At 30.8% G+C, this 22,463-nt stretch overlaps 1 protein-coding gene and 1 long non-coding RNA gene across 4 annotated transcripts in view; one reads left to right on the top strand and one right to left on the bottom strand.

The window, feature by feature from the left end:
- LOC129975733 (fatty-acid amide hydrolase 2-A-like) overlaps positions 1-12,965 on the top strand; it is a 56,209-nt gene extending 43,244 nt beyond the window's left edge. For all 3 annotated transcript variants that reach the window (XM_056088918.1, XM_056088920.1, XM_056088919.1), the window contains exons 7-8: positions 1,798-1,893; positions 9,425-12,965. In XM_056088918.1, coding sequence (XP_055944893.1) covers positions 1,798-1,893; positions 9,425-10,021 — 693 coding nt within the window. In that variant the 3' untranslated portion in view covers positions 10,022-12,965. The remainder of the gene's footprint in view (positions 1-1,797; positions 1,894-9,424) is intronic.
- A 4,742-nt stretch (positions 12,966-17,707) lies between these two features.
- Positions 17,708-21,203, bottom strand: LOC129976182 (uncharacterized). The gene is made up of 3 exons (XR_008785097.1): positions 20,814-21,203; positions 20,533-20,701; positions 17,708-17,954 (listed from the first exon to the last, which is right to left on the bottom strand). It is a non-coding gene; the product is annotated as an uncharacterized LOC129976182 (long non-coding RNA).
- Between the last annotated feature and the right edge of the window lie 1,260 nt (positions 21,204-22,463).

Here is a 22,463-nt window from a genome sequence, read left to right on the forward strand (position 1 = left end):
AATTTTGTAAGGAGACTATTGATGACATGGGAAAAAGAAATCCGCAAAAAAAAAAAAAAAAAAAAAAAAAAAAATTCCAAAAATTACTGATAGGGGGAAATGTGGCGCTTTACACTTTAAAACAGCTAAAATTTTGCATAAAACACGGGGAAAAATTGCAAAATGCAAAATCCCGATTACGTAGTCGACACCAGCTTCAGTATTTTGAGTTATAAAAAAGAAACGGGGCATTCAAAATCATTTCAAGTATCAGTTGATTTGCAAAATGCGTCTCACTTTAGCACAGCGTGCATTACTTGTGAAGCTCTTTTATCTTAATCAATCAATGTAGCTGCCGCTCTTAGCGAATTTAGAAGTCGAAACAATTTACGTAGACCTCTATCAATAAACGCAGTGAAAGCAAGCATTAAAAAATTTGAAAAAACAGGTTCTCTCGCAACTCGGCCTGGTAGAGGACGGAAACCGGTATCGGAGGATACGATCACAGATGTTGCGACTGCAATCGTAGAAAAAAAATCAAACAAGCATTGCTGGTAATTGCAGCACAAGTGGAGTTGCCGACAACTGGATGTTAGTGCTTCAACAGTATGAAAAGTTTTAAGAAAAATTCTTCAATTTTAACCATACAAAATTAGCCTTTTGCATGAATGAAAACCTACAGATTATGATCTTCGATTAATCTTTGCTTTGGCATTTCTTGCCAGGTTGGAGGTCGACGAGGCGTGGCCTTGGACAATTCTCTGCAGTGATTAGGCCCAATTTTATTTGAATGGGACTCTTAACACACAGAATTCTAGTATTTGGGCATCTGAACAACCCCATGCATTTCAAGAAATCCCACTTCATTCTCAAAAAGTAACAGTTTGGTGTGGTTTTACAGTAGATTTTATCATCGGACCATACTTTTTTGAGACTATTACCCAAGCAGAACCGCAGAGCTGTTCCGTAAACGCTCAAAGATATCATGATACGCTGAGTAGTTTTGTTATCCCCCAACTTCAGCAAAGGCAATGCTTAGATAAAATTGTTTTTATGCAGGATGAAGCAAAACGACATATTGATACATCCATACAGCAACTGTTGAACCGTCACTTTACAGAAGAAAGAGTCATTAGTCGCTGTTTTCGTGTTGTATGACCACCTCTCTTCCCGGATTTAACCCCATGTGAATTTTTTTCTGTGGGGTTATTTAAAATCGAAGGTTTATCTTGGTGCAGTCTCGCACTTATCAGTTTTAAAGGAAAACATAACACGAACTGATATGAACATGCCTCCTGAAATGTTGCATTCAGCTGTAGAGCGTACATACGGTGCCTAGTCCAAGAAAATGGAGGTCATATTGAAAATAGCCGATGTCTTCCCCGGGAAAGCGATTCTACTGAATAAAAACAAAAGGACAAAGAATAAAAAGCAAGTCGAATGGAATCTCCTCTTTTTTACTATTTTTTTAAAAAATTTGTAATCATTTACAGAAGTTATTTTAGAATGAAGTTACCATGGGCTAAATTAATATAAAATCTTGGAAATTAATTAAATTGAAATTAGAATTTATATATATATATATATATATATATATATATATATATATATATATATATATATATATATATATATATATATAATGAATAATTAATTATAAATATAATAATTTTTTTTTTTTCATGACGAGTTTAGTCGTCAAAAACGTTAACTGGTTAACGAAGAAGTAAAAATGTTACCGAAAAAGTAATAATATTTCGTTGATCAAATTTTGACTCGACATTAAAAAATGTTCAAGGTTTTTTTTTTTTTCTACAGGTAGATTTTAGCAAGCTGAAGATCTGCTACATGACAAACACTCGAAGTTACTTAGCACTTTCTGTTGAGGAAGAAATTATTGCGGGATTGAAAAGGGTAAGACTATTTTCCCATTGTATGGAAACTATTTCACACAAATAAAATCTGAAAATTTCATAAAAAATAAATTTTAAATTTTTTTTGCGTAAGTCATCAAATAAAAACAGAAATAAAGTTATTTCCAAGAAAGTGTCATATACACAGGAAAAATGATGCATTTTAGGTTTTGAAGAAGTCATGTTCTAGGAAGGCACTTTTATCGCCAGATTTTGAGTTGCTTCAGTATATGTGGATTGATTTGTTCTAACTGGGTGCTACAATTCAAGAAACAAAAATTTCATTATTATACTAATTATTGTTACAGGATGTATAAGATACAATATTAGTTTGAATTAGATACATTATTAGTTAAATAATTTATCGAAATTATCCGACTAAATAAATAATTTCACCGTACACCCGCCGGACTGTGTTTATAAACTACGATATGTCATTTTCTTCTTTTTGTAAAAGCACCAAATGCAATGTGCTTATATGCTTATAAATAATGAATATAAAAATTTCATTTAGATTGAGAAATTCTTTAAAGATATATGATTTCCTAAAATTAGAAAATCGAATGAACTTTGATCCTAGCCTTTCCATAAAGTTTCTATATTTTAATGCATTTCATTCCAAAACATTTTCTTAAGAAGTTTACTTCTTTGTCCTAGAATAAAATGGTATGGAAACATCTCATTTAATATTTATTTTTATGAATATTATGGAATCTTTAGTTGAATGTCAATTAGATTCCTATAGGATTGAAAAAAACTTCGGGAAAATTTCTTCAGTTCTTCATGGATCATGGTCTCTCTCTCTCTATCTCTCCCTATATATATATATATATATATATATATATATATGTAATGATATTTTAAACCCTAAAACTAGGAAGTCTCTTCACTGCTTCGAACCTGCATTCTATTCAACCAAATATATATATATATATATGTAGTGTACGAAGCGTCATCTTAGCGGCGTTCGCGGTACGGAGTGTCATCCTAACGGCGCTCGCGTCGTCTCTCAACAGCCAATAAGAAGCTATCTGATTCCCGCTCTAAGAACTGTGTTCGGTACTGTACTAGCGTCCCTCGATGTAAAGCGGCCCAGCCGTTCGTCCAGTTCATTAAATTTGTTTATGTTAAATTAGTGTGCGATTCTCTTAATATGAGCCATCTCTACGCATTCATCTCAACCGGGCTTTCCCCTAGGGCCCGTGAGAGATATTTAATTTGATGTTTAATCCGATTAGTAGAGGCTTGTTTTTCGAGCCAGAGTTAACATACCTCTACATGTGGGGACTCGGTCCGGAGTGCAATGACCTCGGAAATAGAAAAATAATCTTCGATCCTGTAAGAATCTGGAAATTTCACCATTAGTTTTCGTCGAATTATCTTCGGATCGGCAGTGGGCGACAAAATATTTCAAGAAAATCTTCGGATCGGCAGTGGCCGACAAAATATTTCAAAAAAATCTTCGGTTCGGCAGTGGTCGTCAAATTTTTCAAGAAAATCTTCGCTTCGGCAGTGGCCGACAAATTGGAAGTTCCTGCATATTTTCTCAACGGATATAATTGAAGAACAGGTAGGAGAATTTTCTGTATCATTTTGATTAAAGAATCTTGCAAGCATTTATTTTAAGATTTGTATATTTGTGAATGACTTTTTCAAGAAAAAGAAACTGTTTGAATGTGTTTACTTTAGAAATTTCTGTTTTGAAGAAATATTAGCATTATTATTATTATCGTTATTATATTAGCATTTGTTATTAGGAAAAATTAAAGGCATATTCAAAATGTTTAAAAATACAAAAAAGAAAGATTTAATTATTGTCGCTGAAGCAATAGGTGAGGTAGTTCCGGAAAAAACAAATATTCTGCAGCTTAAACGAATTATAGAAAATAGCCAAGCGGCTAAAGATGATTTGGAATTTTTTAAAGACATTATCATTTCAACTGTAGAGGAACGCGGAAAAATAGACACCGAACGAGCGCGTGAAGAGGCAGAACAAGCGCGTGAAAAGGAAAGACAGTTTGAATTAGAAAAATTAAAACTAACTTTAGCTCATGAAGAAAGTATGAGAAACGTTCAACCGACTGGAATAAGTAGTCCTAACGGACAATCCTCAAGAAAATCATGCGGAGTCCATCGAACAAATAATTAAAAGCATCCGCACATTGACAATGCCAATACCAACTAAATCAGAAAATTTCAATTTGTTTTTCAATATTTTGGAACGTGCTTTCGAAACAAAACAGGTTAAAACTGAATACAAAGCCGAAGTCCTTTTAAATTTGTTAGGCGAGAAATGCCGACATGTTTTGTTATACGCGAACGAAAGCGAAATAAAAGATTATGACGAAATCAAAAGAATAGTGTTAAGAGAATTCCAACCATCTGCTAAAGAATGTTGGGATAACTTTCAAGCCTCCAAAAGATTTAAAGGGGAAAATCACGTGCAATTCGTCTCAAGATTAAAAGCGAATTTAGAATATTATTTGGAACTAAGAAAAGTGAAAGATTTCGCGACCCTTTGTGAACTAATTGTAACCGATAAATTAACCAGCACTCTTGACAAGGACACATCCGAGCACATTTTGATCAAACAAGGCTCCGACTGGTTAAAACCGCTGATGTTAGCAAAAGAAATAGACATTTACTTTCGCGCAAGAAATAAAAGTTTGTTTTGGGAAGAGAGTAGATATACACATGACTACAGCTCAAGGCCGCGCGTCAATAATTCCCGCCAAAATAATGATCATGTACACGATGGAAATATTGATAGGAAAACTTGTTTTAAATGTAATTGTACATCGCATTTAATAAAATTCTGTCCCCAAAATGTTGATGCTAGACAACATAACAATCAGGGAAGATCCCATAACTCAAAGCCTGTAAACTCCATGTTTAAATCAAATGAAATTCCACAAGAGTTAATCGCTGAATTGGAATACGTAGATATTATTGTAAACGACGTTCCTATTAAAGCTTTGGTTGATAGCGGAAGCGTATTAATGATTATTAATCCTAATTATGTAAAGATATTAAATTATGTAGGCCGTAGCACAAAAATTAAATTAGCGAACAGTTCAATTGTCAGTCTTCCGTTAGTGGCGATAGATATTAGTCATGTTGATAAAAAATCAGAAGTGAAAAGAGTTTTAGCAGCTGCTGATACTAATATTTCTTTTTGAATGCATTTTGCCATCTAATAGCTATTTAGATCTTAAAAATACTTTTCCCAATAAAAATGATAATAATTCAACTTCTCTTCTAAATGAAAATAAAAGTATTTTTAATGGTTCGAAAATAAATGCTGACTCTGAATTTTATTTACAGAGTGATGAATCTTTGAATAAAGATAAATCTGTTGATGTTAATTTAATAACTGATACTTGTTTTGAAAAAAGTTTTTCTGTGAATTCTGAATGGTTAGTGAAGGAAGTATGCACAAATGTTTTAAATGTTTATTCTGAAAATGATTTTGATATAGGGTATTTATCTGATAAAAAATTGAAAGATCGTGTAATTAATTTAATTTCAAATTACTCTCCAAATAAAATCCGTACTACAGATTTGCAAATGTCTATTATTTTAACTGATGACATCCCTGTGACCTCACCAGTTCGTAGACTTGCTCCCATAGAAAAACAACAAGCTACAAAACAAATCGAGGAATGGCTTGCCCAGGGTATCATTGAAAAAAGCTATTATGATTATGCGTCTCCAATTGTCTTAGTGAAACGCAAAAATCCCGAACCCAGATTGTGTATTGATTTCCGTTCTTTGAACAAAAAAACAATCAAAGATAAATTTCCTCTACCAAATATAGAAGATATTTTTGATGAGTTACACTCAGGCAAAATTTTCTCCACATTAGATCTCAAAAATGCTTACTTTCATATTGATTTAACTCCTGGCAGCAGGAAGTACACGGCTTTTATTAGCCATGAAGGATTATTCCAGTTTAAAAAATGTTGTTTCGCACTTACGAATGCACCTGCTATGTTTCAAAGTTACATTCAAGTAATTTTTCAAGAATTAATACGTGACGGAACTTTAATTGTTTACTTGGAGGATATTATCATCCCCTCTCAAACCATTTCTGAAGGTATTCAAAAATTGGAACGCGTTTTACACATAGCCTCTGAATTTGGCCTACAGTTAAATCTAAAAAAGTGTCAGTTTCTGAAAGAAAAAAATTAACTTTCTTGGTCAAGTAATCGAAAATGGACAAATTAGGCCATCAACTAAAAAAACTTCAGCCGTACTAAATTTTCCACAACCACGTAATGAAAAACAAATCCAAAGTTTCTTGGGTTTAACGGGATATTTTCGGAAGTACATTAAAGATTATGCTTTAATAGCTAGACCTCTAAGCGATTTACTTAGAAATGGTGTAAAATTTGAATTCGGTCCCTCTCAAATAAAAGCGTTTGAGACCCTTAAAAGAGCATTATCGCAAGATCCAGTTTTACATCTGTACAAACCAGGTTACTAACTGGAACTCCATACAGATGCTTCCAAATTAGGTTACTGTGGAATCCTTCTTCAAGCTGACGACGATGATAATTTACATCCCATAGCTTATATGAGTAAAAAAACAACACCTCAGGAAGAAAATTTATCGAGCTATGAACTAGAAGTTTTAGCTGTTATTAAAGCATTAACGAAATTCCGTATTTACGTTTTAGGAACTAAAATTAAAATTGTCACTGACTGCTCTGCGTTCAAACAGACTATTACTAAAAAAGAATTAATTCCTAAAATAGCGCGTTGGGTTTTATTCCTCGAAGATTTTGATTATGAGATAGTACATCGCTCAGGTAGTCAAATGCGTCACGTTGATTCACTTAGTAGATACCCAACAGTTATGACTGCACTTTGTGATGATTTAACAGCGCGAGTGCAAGTGGCACAGATGTCAGATGAATACATAAAAAAATTGAAAGAATTATGTAAAGATAACAACCAAGTTGATTTTGTGGTACAAAATAACATTCTGTATAAATGTCAGGACAACCGTCGTTTGCTTGTAATACCTGAACTAATGAAACACGAAATAATTAAGAACGCGCATTCAAAAGGGCACTTCGCCGTGGAAAAAACTAAAAACATTAACGAACGTGACTATTTTTTCCCGAATATGCAAAAAAGTATTGAATCGGTAATACAGAACTGTGTCGAATGCATCCTAGTCAACCGGAAGCGTGGTAAACCTGAAGGGTTCTTACATCCTATTCCGAAGGAAAACTTTCCTCTAAGTACTTACCATGTTGACTTTATTGGATCCTTAGTGTCAAATAATAAAAATTATAATCATATTCTCACTATAATTGATGCATTCTCAAAGTTTGTTTGGTTATATCCTGTTAAAAGTGTAACTGCAAATGATGCAATTACGAAACTGCAATTGCAGGAAGCAGTGTTCGGAAATCCTATGCGCATCATCACGGATAAAGGTTCCGCATTTACCTCCAAGGAATTTACAAACTATTGGGCGAATCAAAATATTAATCACATTCAAATCACCACAGGAATACCTCGAGGAAATGGACAAGTGGAAAGGGTTCATGGAACTCTTATCCCCCTGCTTGCCAAACTTTCCATCAATGATCCCACGAAATGGTACACTCATGTTCAAGCAGCACAACGTGTATTTAACTCTACTGCTCCACGGAGTACAAAATTTACTCCTTTCGAACTCATGATCGGTGTGCAAATGAGGCATAAAAATGACCAGAAAATTCTCGATATCCTACAGAAAGAATATGAGCAAATGGTCATCGGCAATCGCGAGGACATTCGCGAAGAAGCGCGACAGAATATCTTGCGCCTTCAGAAGAGAATAAAAGAGCCTACAACAAGCGCAGGAAGAAAGCTACTCAATATAATCCAGGTGACTTAGTGGCCATACAGAGGACCCAATTCGGCAGTGGTTTGAAGCTTCGCCCGAAGTTCCATGGTCCCTATCGCATCACAGCGAAGAAGCCACACGAGAGGTACTTAGTGGAGAAAGTGGGAATCCACGAAGGCCCCAACCATACTTCTACAGCAGCAGATTATATGAAGCCTTGGTCTACAACTGCATAAAGCATCTACTTTACAAAATCTAAAATTTTTGCAAAAATCTAAAATTTTCTTTTTTTGAGTTTTTCAGATTCTTTCTCAGATTGACGAGGACGTCAAGATCATCAGGATGGCCGATTGTAGTGTACGGAGCGTCCCCCTGGCGGCGTTGGCGATACGAAGCGTCATCCTAGCGGCGTTCGCGGTACGGAGTGTCATCCTAACGGCGCTCGCGTCGTCTCTCAACAGCCAATAAGAAGCTATCTGATTCCCGCTCTAAGAACTGTGTTCGGTACTGTACTAGCGTTCATCGATGTAAAGCGGACCAGCCTTTCGTCCAGTTCATTAAATTTGTTTATGTTAAATTAGTGTGCGATTCTCTTAATATGAGCCATCTCTACGCATTAATCTCAACCGGGCTTTCCCCTAGGACCCGTGAGAGATATTTAATTTGATGTATAATCCGATTAGTAGAGGCCTGTTTTTCGAGTCAGAGTTAACATACCTCTATATATATATATATATATATATATATATATATATATATATATATATATATATATATATATATATATATATATATATATATATATATATATATATATATATATATATATATATATATATATAAGGCAGGTTTGAAGACATAGAAGACGCTTCGGATTTTTTAATTCTCTTTAATATACATTCCGGGAAAGCATAATTATTTACAAGCAGAGACGCGGACAAGGCACGTCCGCCACAGTGCGGCACAAAAGCAGAAGTAAGGAAGGGATAGCACGAAACAAATGATTACTATCATTATATAACATGGGATTTCCGGCCACGTGGCAATTGAATACTCGTGTTGACCCTTGACAAGGGCAACTGAGGAATCATTTTCACTTGATACGTAGAACTATTTGCGCAGTAATTTTTACACAGTTTCATACGTGGAATGGTATGAAGAAACGAGAGAACACTTTAGAATGTCCTGACATGGGCCGAATCAGGCAAAAATGTTAGGAAATTAATTTAGATTAAATTAGATATTAAAATATCATTACACACTCACACACACACACACACACACACACACACACACACACACACACACACACACACACACACACACATATATATATATATATATATATATATATTGCTCATGGGATTTTGTAAATGGGATAATTAGAGTAATTTTGTTTGGATTTTCACTGTCTTACAACATGTAGTTAGAAATGTAAAAATCTCGGATGAGTTCGTAAATGGTCCATCTAGCTCAAAATTGATTGACTAAATGTTAATTAAGCTATGAAAATATTAAAACATATTATTTAAATGGACAATATACAAATACATCAAGAACTTCATGATTCAAACCGAATCGGAAATGAAATTTAGTATAAAAACTTCCTTCTTTAGTATTTAAGTAATCAAAAGAATAAAAAAAATATATAACATAAAAAATGATATTAATTTCAACATTTATCTTTCAGGCTGTATGCTATTTTGAAAAAAATTACAATATAAAAGCCAAAGAAATTCAGATGCCGTCTCTACTCGATGCCAATAGATGTGTTGCCAACAGATTGCTTTTTTCCGCGAAGGACAAGAACATAACAGACGTCCTCACTTGCGGCAGAGGTCTTAACTTTGATGTAAAATTAGACTTCGTGAAATACTTTTTTGGGATGTCCACCTTGAGCCTGATGCCGCTCATCGTTTTCAATTTCGGATATTTGCCTTTTTGGAACAGGAAAGATCTGGTACCCTACTTTGACTCTATGGTTCAAAAGTGGATAACTGAACTGGAAAGTCATCTGGACGATGATACTGTTCTCCTAATGCCAACTTTTCCAGTCACAGCTCCTTACAAGTCTACAATATTGTGTTTATTCCCTTCTGTATTTTATAATGCGATTTTTAACATCACTGGATTACCATCTACTCAGTGCCCAATAGGATTTGATGAACAAGGACTGCCGTATGGCATTCAGATTGCTGGTTGTAAAAATAACGATGCTCTGACTATAGCATGCGCCGTTGAATTAGAGAAAGCATTCGGGGGATGGAAGTCTCCAGGCACTGTTTAACCCTTCATTAGGCGTAAAAGTTCTCTCGGATTTCACGAGTAAACAGGGTGATTCAAAACTGCGTTTCGTATACCCAGAAAAGCAGTGTACATATAGTAAAGTGACTATGCTGAATTTATTGAGATAAGCTACAAATAAAGAAGTTACAAAAAAACTAAAAAAAATAAAGTGGATCGGCCAAAGAGTCCAGTTAGAAAAATATATGTTATACCATAATAGAAACAACGAAAAAAAAATTCCATGGCGTTACTCGTGAAATGGGTGGTGATATTTGCCATTAAATTTATGAACTTTCCGTGACATGAAAAAGAGTTTTCCCTAAAATTGAAAAATGTACTCTCGTTTGCTTAACTTAAAAAAACTGCAAGATAATACATAATAATGCATTTTACCATTTTTGGACGAGCTCTTTTCCATGTCAGGAAAAGTTACTAATTTTAATCGCAAATATCTAATCCATTGTGACAGATAACACCAAGAAAAATTCTCCTATGTTTTTACTATGGTATATAGCGTACATTTTTTAATCTGACTTCTTTACCGATCGCTTTTATTTTTTGAGTTATTTTTGTAACGCTTATTTCTAGCTAGGGGGCTCTATAATTTGTCATAATAAATTCAGCATTGTCACTTTACTACAGGAATTCACTTTTATGACAATACGAAGCGCTGTTTTGAATTTATGTGTTTAAAAGAACTTTATCGATCGCCCTGCATATTCTTTTCCCACATGAAATCAATTCCCAATGGTTTTGTGCTCTTTTAGCTATTTTCATGGAGCAAAGATTCTCAAACTGTGGTCGCGATCAATTGGTAGGTCTCGACTCAATTTTTAGTTTGTTGCAACAAGATCTTAAATGTGCATATATATATATATACACACACCAAACTTTGCTAAATTATCGGATAGACAAAATTTTCATTAAAACCACATGGGAGAAATATGACAAAAATAGCGCAATAGGTAAAAAAGCAATCATGTTAAATGACCAGAAACAAATAAAAAACATGATCTTTTAACAAGCTAACAATGAAAACAGAGAACATACTTTTTCTTGCACAATATATTAGTTACTTTGGCCGCGGTTTCAGCTGCTTTATTTAAGGTTAAGTGTCCATGCAATACCTCGGTCAACACTCATCTATTTAGAAACTCCTTTTCACTTTGGACGTTGATTTCAATTTTCATACACATTAATTTCGAAGCGGTGCATTATCATGTGTGTATTTAGTTTGTTATCATGTGCGTAAATATTTATTATTTTAAATAATAATTTTATTTCCTTCATAAAAATTATTTTTTGGCCCACAAAGCCACTTTCAGAAATAACACTCAAAAATAACTATTGATTCGATTTCTAAAAATTAGGTCGCATTGTTTCAAAGTTTGAGAACACCTACATTAAAGAGATATTATTGGAAATTAAAACAAATTCGACTTTAGTGATTGCTAGCAAAAAATGGGAACTCAATTTCCGATACTCCAGGCCGACGCTTTCAAAACAGAAAGCTTTATTTCCAGTATAATTTTTGCTTTATATATTTTAAATTCTGCGCATTTATAATTGCTATATGAGGTAAATTTTCCAATTTAGGTGAATTTTCTTCAGAAATATTATTTTTTCTTTCTAAAACCGTAGCAACAAATTCTAGTATTTTTACCTAATACTATGATGGTCTCTTTAAAGAACAATTTTTGCAATTAGAAGTATTGAACGAAATCAGGTGGATGCTTTCTTAACCTTGTTAAAATAAAATAATGTATGCAAACATATTTAAGCAATTGCGTGATCAAATAGAAAAAAAAAAACTTTTGAAATTTTAAAACTTCCGATTTATTTTATTCAGAGTGGTATAATTTATGCAGATAAAAAGCGGTAAGAGATAACCCAGTCTACATCACGATACAAGAGCGAAAGAGACCAAAATGTGTCTCTTCAGTGATTTTTACTATGAGATTTTGATAGAGATTTGCTTGACACGTGTCGATTTAGGATAGGGAATTTTAGGTATCATTAAAAGAATGTTATAAGCATTAAGGATTTTTATCTCTTCATTCGGATCGTGAGAAAATGCTGAGACTAGCAGTTTTAAAGAGCACGTGTAGCATTAATTAAATTAAAAATATAGGAATCGGATCAGGAAATAAGAGATTTTCGAATGGAGTTAATATGGGATAAATTGATTAAAATTTGGAAATTAATTATGTTTTAAATCAGATTTAAAAATATCATTACATGCATATATAATGTTAAATAAACTGATATTATTTTATAGAGAATTGAAAAATTTTAAATTTTTGTGAAAAGATCTCCCATTACTCCATTTACTATTAAAAGTGTAGGATTAAAGATGAGATTTACAGTTTTTAGATCTCACTGTTAACGATTCAGAGCCATAATCACTGATGAAAAACGAGGCCATTGGCGCTAAAATTATGGGAAAAAAAAAGGCAGAGATAGAATTGGAACCTAAACTAAAGATTTGTTTGAGCATAAGTTTAAGACAATTTATTTACTGGTGGGTGTCAGAAACGCAATCCAGAAGTTAAAGTATTTTTTAAAGATGGAATTTTAATAAATAAAAAAATAATTTTATGAGTTCTGTTAAATGAAATTTTACTTATATAAAAAATAAATTTATATTTTAGATGTGTAACAGCAGAGATAAGATATATAGATTCAGACATTGCATACAAAAAAGAACATTGAAATCTGTGGGTACACAGCGCCTAACAGTATTAAAAAATATTTTTAGGAAGACTTTTTTTTAGAATCATTTCACTGTTTGTCATAATAGGCATCAACTTAAAAATATTATGAAATATTTTATATACAGTTACAGTTCTTTATGTACAGTTTACAAATTATGTGAAATGCTTTGTGCTATGATATTATTTTTCAAATGCTCAAAATATGTAATAAATTATCTTTTGGTAACTTTATTTCGTATATCTTCATATTAATACAATAACTTTTCGAACAAAAAGTTTAACAAAAACTAACTTTGAAATATGTCACTGTATGATAGACCACTGTTGTTATGAATTTGTATTTGAATTGTAATTTAGTAGTTGATACTTTATTTCCCTTTGAAGTTTTGATCGAAGTACTCTGTAATAAATTCTAGAATTTGATAAAATTTTTGAAAAGAAGATTTTTTTTTATCGGAGTGAAGTCCGTAATTAAAATAAGAGTTAACCACAGCCATAAACATTAATAGTGAAAAGTGTGAAGTTTTATGAATAATCGTATTAAAAAAAAGATGACAAACACATTAAGGGAGAAAAAAAAATTGAAATATACCTACAATGAAAATCCGATATTTTTCGATGGATGCAGTAGTATATTCGGGAGGAAGTTTTTAAAAATGAATTATAAAATACTTAAATTTTTGAACTTTTGTGTGAAATGTGTTGAAAACATGCATGTGAATTAAAAATGCATCATTGAAAAAACCGACAGTGTTTTGAAAAATAAAAGAAATATTTTTTTATAATCTGAAAAAATATATAAAGTTCAAAAAAAAAAATTCTTGTTTAAAAGTTTATGAAATTATTATTTCATAAGAATTAAGAAAATTATATTTTCTCCACAAGTCGACTATTCAGATCTTTTAAAATAAACGAACATAAGAGGCTAATATTGTTACAATTTGTAATATTGCCTTCATACTTAAGTTTCTTGGTAAAGAAGATAGTATATAATTATATTCGGGAGGAAGTTTTTGAAAATAAATTATAAAATACTTAAATTTTTGAACTTTTGTATGAAATGTGTTGAAAACATGCATGTGAATTAAAAATGTATCATTTAAAAAAACCGAAAGTGTTTTGAAAAATTAAAGAAATATTTTTTATAATCTGAAAAAATATATAAAGTTCAAAAAAAAAATTCTTGTTTAAAAGTTTATGAAATTATTATTTCATAAGAATTAAGAAAATTATATTTTCTCCACAAGTCGACTTTTCAGATCTTTTAAAATAAACGAACATAAGAGGCTAATATTGTTACAATTTGTAATATTGCCTTCATACTTAAGTTTGTTGGTAAAGAAGATAGTTTGACAAATATAGCAATGCCTCTCAATGATGCAGAGTCTAAGACCCCCGGCCTTGGCGACAAAAATGGAAATTTCTAAAATTGTTGGAAGTTTGATGACTTCGATTTGGGAAGGAGATACGATAACCTTCCAGAAGTTTCTATATCCTGTCACGGCAATTAAAAAAAAATCGAGAGACAGAGATTAAGGGAGTCAATAATAAGACAATTTAAAAGTAGTTGCATTACGTTCTCTTTGAGTGCTTAGAACTGTCGAGGTTCTTCAATAGAGATATGCTGATTATTTGCTGTTGTTTATTGCAAGTGTTCTTCTTGTGTACGTTTCGAATGCGTTTTACTGCTATGTTTTTTTTGTTTGTTTGTTTTCGAGCGCAACAAAGTTTCTTTATCTTCTTTTGAGCCTATTGATTTTTCACCATACATCCCTCTAAACCGATATGGATATTTTCCTTAACAATATGTTACAGGAAAGCAACGATAAAATGGAAACGTGATATAACATGAATGAATATTCCTTTTTTAGAACAGAAATCTCCTGTCCTGAAATATTATGGATGTTATACAAAATCCCTTAGTCAAACAAACAATTTTCCTTTTGTTCGAAGAGCGGTTACAGTAGGGGGATATTTAACTGAATTCTCCCAATCGTCGATTCATATCTGATTACCAGTAGATTAATATTTTTCTTTTTCTTTACTTTTTTTAAAAGTTATTCATAATATGTTGTCGAAAATTGCTCCAAAATTTTTATTGGTTTTATTTTCTAAATTCGAAATTTACTAAAAAAATATAATGGCATTTTCTAAATTTATAGATTTGCGAATCTCGCACACGCACAGGACTTTCTACTGTTCAATTCATTTTGTATTTAGGGAAAATGCTAATTCGACTAAATTCAATGTGAATGAAGATTTTTAAGATCCCTATGAAACGACTCAAATGGCACGACATTTTGAAAAATTTTCTAGGTTGGCAGCTCGAATTTCACTTGCAACTCTTTTTGACAAAATGCATTTTTGCGCTTTTTTCTTCTCTTTTTATTTTAAATAGTTTGAAAATTATTTTTAATGCGTTTTCTAAAATCAATTCAAAATATTCCAATGATTTTATTTTCCCAATTAAAAAATTTTAACATGATATATTTGCAATTTCTATAGTTTATAGGAGTCCGGAACTGTATTTGTAATTGAAATTGTATATGTGCAGAATTAACTTTAACTGCTTTTGAGAAGTTTAGGAAGTTTAGTTTTCTATCTTTGTTTAGTCTGAATACTTCAATTAAAAGTTCACAAGATCAGTATTTTCAGTTCAGACAGCTGTATAACTAGTTCATAGCGTTTGATTTCTTGTTCTAACAACTTTTCATCTATTGAAATTTTATTGAACAAATAATCTATCAATTTCATTAAAAGGATAACAGTTATTGCTTCACCATGCACAGCATTATTCAAATTTTAAACCTTGACGAATATATTTTTTTCCCAGCATATAATTGGTTCGTTTAATGCATGTCTCATTGGAACTGTTTAAATACTTTTTCTTTAAAATTCTTTTCTTTATAAAATGACTGACAAGATTCCTGCTAAATTTAATAAATTTATTCAACATAAATATACTCATCTTAATAAATTCAAATAAAAATTTAATTATCAAGTAGATGATACTCCAAATTCAGAACATAAATCTTCAAAATTATATTAAATGTTATATATATATTTTTTTTGAGAAAGAGTTATGCTAAAGCTATGAAACGCTCATGAAACAATCACGAACCAGAAAAAAATTTCCCGAAGTTTCACAAAAGAAACATTCGTCTTTTGTTTTTTTTATAACTGCCTGAATCACATTTGGCGAAGTATCATAAGAAAAAATATTCTAATTTGGCGATAGTTTACTTATGTATGTATATATAAATTATTTCGCATTGCATTAAAATCTCACAAATTATCAAAAGTCAAATCTGTTAGCATTTATTTATTTATCATTAATAGTTTACTACGATCTTTATTTACTGTAAAATTTTTTGCATTCATTTCTACATGTATTATTCCAGTCAAATGAAAGCGGAAAAAGCAAAAACTAAAAAATATGTTCTGGTTTAGCTATAGGCATGAAATTTGGTGTTTGACCTTTTACCTATATTTATTTTTAAATCAAAATTTGAAAGAAATCCCCTATTTCTGAGCGTCTGCCCATGTTCACATGAACATGGCGATTCAAAATCGCAAATAACTAGAAGAATTAAATTAATAATTTAGATTTGCCATTAGAATTCCAGACTTGCATTAAATTTTGCATATAATTCATCAAAGGTTGACCTGTTCAGTCTATTTATTTCGCTAGCACGTGAAAGGCTATCACTTAAAGAAACAGAAATTCGTATTTGATATTATCACCAACATTGTGGAGACGCATTGATTAATAACGTACATGTAATATTGAATCAAATTGAGGAGTCTTGCCACAGAATGAGACAATAGGCTATTAGAAATCAAATAGTGTACAATTTCACGTTTTTTTTTTTTTTAAATAATTTGTCTAGTTCTGGAATGACGTCAGCAACAAGAATGAAAGGCTAAAAATAATAAATAAAGAAAAAGAAAAAAATCAAATTTCAATTTTTACTCTCGAGAATAAAATGAGCATTGCTTTGTATGGAATAAATAAGAAAATTTCTGGTAATTTGTTAAATAATTTAGATCAGCCTATAAGAAAATTGCAATGTGTAAATTTTTTAAGCAATTTTTAAATATTCTTGCGTTTGGCAGGTGTAATGTACTATTTTAAGGCCTTAATTGATGATAATAGAACGGAACAGCAAGATTCCAGGTTTTGTTTGGCGCCATCTATTAGCAAATAACTGAAGTAGAAGCTTTAACCCTTTCTAAGACCATGGGAGGTATGCTTCCCACCAAATTTATCAATCTTTGTATGAAATTATGTAGGTTGGCATCAATTCTGACAAATTTTTTAGAAAGACAGAAACTTAGATACTTCAGTTCTTTATCTTACACAAAATGATGCGTCTTGATTTGTTACTTAATTATTAATTAACCAAATTAATTAATCAAATTAAATTTATCTAATAAGTTAAATGAATCCCTTTTCTTATTCCAATTTCAAGCCTAAAAATATTTTAACATAATATGACTAGAAAAAAATGGCCCTTTAAAGGGTTAGACTGTTATCCAAATAGTAAAACAATTTAGTAATTTTAATAATAATGATTCGATTGAAGGTTTTAAAAACTTAAGAATTAACAGCTTAAAATTTCAATAGTAAAAATTCAGATACTTATCTCTTTTAAGATTAATTATTATAAGTTCCTATTATTTTATTAAGATAATTTTTATTAAGATAATTATATATCTTATTAATTAAATTATATTATTAATTAAATTATATAAGTTTTTTATTAAGATAATTATTATTGTAAACTAAGCATTAGTTTACGATAAAAATGATGAAAAAACAAAACTAACTAGAATTACAATTTTGAAGTACAACATAAAAGTGCGTGTTAAATATAGATCTAATGTCGGAATAGTTTCCATACATTTTCTAAACTCTTCATTGCGTAAATAAATTGAACTATTCTTTTGGGGCTCAGTACAGCATTTGCAATATTATGGAGTATCGTAGCAATAAAGTACAACATTTTATTTTTCTTGAGAGTACTACCTACTTTTTATACAAAATATGGCATTTGACAGTAAAGGAAATTTCCACCAATATTTGTCTCTTCAAATTGTTCTTAGCTGCAGTTACCAGAGTCACCAAATGAGTTCACAACGTTCTGCCGTACCATTCACACAAAGCTCTATAACTTGGGCTTGCGAAATGTAACCTTCAACTGCATCATCAGTCGTTATCTGGAAATGAATATTTCATCTTTTCGTTAATCTTCATTTGAATATTCAAATCAGGAATGAGCACCTGACTGTTGTATGGCACATACTTTTTTTCTGTTTAAATCAGTTTGAATCCGTAGCAAATTTCGTTAAAACATCTCCAATATATTTTAGAAGTTCGGAAAAAAAAAAGCAATGTTTAATAAGTTTGAACATCAAAATATATTTACCTATAGAATAAAGTAGAAAAAAATGAAATCGTCAGATACTTACGTTAGTTAATTTCCGATATTTGCTATTATATTCATCAGAAAAATAAATAAATATTTGTAATAAAGCTGATCTTTATTTTCATTTATTAGTTACATTATTTTGTGAATGAATATAACTTCGCTTTATTGTTTTGCTTCGCCATTTCTAATTTAGCGAAATTGCCCATTTCACTATTGGGTTCTAAACGTAGAGGTTACAACACAAGAATGATTCTCTATATTTATGATTTTTTTTTTTGTGTGTGTGTGTGTATGTTATTCATCAAAAATGTATTTATCCAAAAATTCATTATCGTAAAATAAATTCAGCACATATTTATATTGTTGAATTTTCTAAATTTCATAAGCCAGGTCACAATACCCTCGGTTCCTAGTTGTGTTTATTGGTTTCATTTGTTTACATAAAAAAAGCAAACAATATTTATATTTTTTAATGTCCAGCAGGTTTTAAAGTATTAAGAGTTTCTAAGAACTTAAAACTAATTAATAATCGCTAATAAATTATTAATTTAAAATTCTGGTATAAATGATGATTTTATTTCCGCCATGTGGCACATAATAATGCAATAAAAACTATAATAATATAAATTTAAATCAAAATAATACAAGCAAAGGAAACCATAAAAACATAATAATACAAGCTAAAAAAACTATGAAAACATAATAATGCAAGTTAAGAAATAGGGGGAAAAAAGGACAGATGATATTTTAAAGGAACTCATTAAAATTTCAAAAGTGCTAAGATATAAGACAAAATAAAAATAAAAACAAATATACAAAACTAGAGAAAAATTAAAATGAAATCTATGATCGCAAATTTCAAGTTATCATGTGAGAACATTATTATTTTTTGTCATTATTTATCTTAATTAATTTAAATCGGTAAACCAGTTTAAACCGGTTTGAAACAATCAGGAGACTTCTATATCCATCTCTCTCTCTCTCTATATATATATATATATGTATATATATATATATGGCAAAGTTTGGAGCTCGACCGATTTTGAGATGAAATAACAGCTATGACGTCATAGTTCTATGTCAACTTTTTAAAAACGCATCTGCTGTCAAAGAAGCATACGTAATAATAAAGCAATGCTGGTAAAAGCAGGGCAACATTTTAAAAATGCATCTGCTTTCAGAGAAGCATACATAATAATAATAACGCAATACTGGTAAAAGCAGGTTAAAAAAATAGATGCGATTATAAGATGATGATGAAAATTGCCATTTATGATTTATCCAAAGCCTAAGCGATTTCGAGCTGCAATATTCATTGCCTACGCGATCTCGGGCTTCAAAATCCTTAACCAAAACAACATCACGTTCTCACATGATAAAAAAGGACAAACAGTTAAAGAAATTGCTTTCACTTTAAAAGAGTGTTTAATTACAATGCTTAATATTAAAGGTTTTTCTTTTACTCTAATAAAAGTAAAAATGGTTGCAGAAAGCAAATTAACAAAAGCTTGTGAATGATATTTATGAAATCAATAAAATCAAATATAATCAATGAAAATAGATATAATATTTCGGCAAAATATGAATGAGGCAATTAATTTAATCTTATGCAATCTTTTTCCAAATATTCTATATGCGCGTGCATATGTGCATTTGTATGTTATTGTGTGAGACAGTATGACAAATAACAATAATTGATTATAACTTCGATAAACGCTATATTTGTTGAAAAAAACTCTAAAATTAACATAATTTATCATTTTTAGTCACCACTTACAAATGTCAATTATTAGTATGACGCTCTAATTGATTCTGCTAATGGGTCTTATGTAAACTATCACACGTGTACGCCAAAATTTCATTGGGAAAATAATTTTTTTAACAAAATTTTACGTTAGCGACATTTTACAGAATTACTAAAAATAATTTAAAGCTGAAAATATTAATTTACATTCAGTGCTTTAAAATAACGTATTATATTAAGAACATAAATACTCGTTCGAAGATTAAACAATATGATGCTAATTTATTCACAACAAGCTGAATTTGAACTTTATTTGGAAAACGATGTCCAAGCATTAGAAATTTTAGATAATAATATAGAAGTTAATTGCATCTATAATAATGGTAAATAAAGAACTTAATGTATCCAAAATTCATTACATTTTTTAGATGAAATAATTTTAATTATCAAGAGGTATTTCAGAATATTTCTAATTCTTATTTAAAACAAATATACATATCATTGACGCTACTAAAAACTGATCTCAAATCATTAAACAAAACTTTGCTTTTAAATTGGGAGGAAATTATGTTATCTATGTGGAAATCTTAAATATATTAAAAATAATATTTAAAAATCATACCTTATCTTCATGGATTTCTTCTGTAAATTAGGTGGATTTTAACAACAGACAAATTTTATCCGTTGTACAATTTTGTCTTTTCTTCCACATAAATTGAGTGATGTACAAATCACAATGCAGTTCAGGGCACAGGGAAAAGCATACACACTGACTATTATTTCCATCAAAACTGAAAAAAAAAAGCGACATTCTTTAAAAAGTCACATATAAACTCTTTTCAGAATAAAAATTTCACATAGTCAAATTTCAAGCTGTGCAATGTGATTCCAAAACAGAATTACCATTATAAATTAATGGATATTAATCCTATTGTTAATTATGAGTTTTTTTAATTCGTTTTTGACCCATTTTTATCCGAACGCAATCGACAGAACGGTGCGATGACGATTTTATAAGTAACTATTATAACGCACAAAGAATACGAAAAATTATATAAGAAAAAAGATAACAACATATGCAAAGCAAAGTAGAACGTGAAGAAACAAAAGTAAAAAAGTTTCAAAAAACAATTTAATATTAATTCAATATTCATTAAACACATTTTCGTGGAATTATCTTTCTCTATAATTACCAACTCGAAGATTTTCACCAAGTTAAAACGAAACTAAAGTTAATGGGGGTATATGGAGATCCTAATTCAATGATGACGGTTTTTAAACCACATATCTCATTATTTGTGTTCTGAGTGTGTGCTACAATGCATTACCAACAACCTTGTAAAAGGCTTATCCTATCCATTCATCTATTAAAATCGTCAGGTATCTATCGTTTGTACATCTCTTCCGTATATATGTCATAAACAATGTGAAACACGAGAGTTGGAACATTGATAAGAGGAAAGATATATCAGATTCGAACAATTAGGTGATATAAAGATGGAATCTTTCAAGCACAAAAATTTCCTTTTAAATTCTAGAATCTATTTTACTTGAAATCAGTAACTCTCATTTTTTCGATATTCGATACTAAGTGTCATCTATTTAGTTATTTTATTCATTTTTTTGCTGCCGCTGATTTATTAAATTTGCAAACTTTTGCACCATATTGAGTAAAGTTACTAAGCTTTCAAGCACCATATTGAGTAAAGTTACTAAACATTCAAGCACTATATTGAGTAAAGTTACTAAACTTTCAAGCACTATATTGAGTAAAGTTACTAAACTTTCAAGCACTATATTGAGTAAAGTTACTAAACTTTGAAGTACCATATTGAGTAAAGTTACTAAACTTTCAAGCACCATATTTAATGAATTTGAAATTTTTAAATCACATATAGGAGATGTTTGGAATCATAATCCTATAGGAATACTTGAGCCTTGATGATGTTTTCTTTTCAAATTGTGAAACATTAACAGATATTTTTGTTGACTTTCTTCTAGCATTCTATCAGACGGTACATTGGTGTGTTTAAATTAGATATATAGAAAGATTTGCCATTTAATCGTGAAATAGTGCCTTTATGTTTCGATTTTAGAATAGGATTTAAAGAGTTTCGCAATTTTGAATCTCACATAGGGGGTACTTGGTACTCTTAAACTATAGAGACACTTGTCCACGATTATTTATATATATATTTTTTCAAACTGTGAGACATTATAGGTTATTAGTGGTCTCCTAATTGCATCTTATCAGATTAGATTAGATATATAGAGGGAATTGGCACTCTAAGCTTGAGAGCGAGTCCTAGTGTTTCGAATTTAGAAGAGATTTTAACTTATTTCACAATTTTAAATCGCAAATCGGTGAAACTTGTGACTCTTGTTATTGTTGTTTCTTATGGCACTTGCCACGGACAAGCCCGCTGTTACGAAGACAGCGATTTTAAGCCGGTGTAGGAGTGTCTCTTGTTTTTTTAGTAGCGCCAACTAGGGCCAAGAGTACGACTTTGCTACTCACGCATCACTCATTCGCTTGCACAACCCCTTTTCACA

Source organism: Argiope bruennichi, chromosome 7 (genome assembly GCF_947563725.1).
Source record: "Argiope bruennichi chromosome 7, qqArgBrue1.1, whole genome shotgun sequence".
NCBI classification, from domain to species: domain Eukaryota; kingdom Metazoa; phylum Arthropoda; class Arachnida; order Araneae; family Araneidae; genus Argiope; species Argiope bruennichi.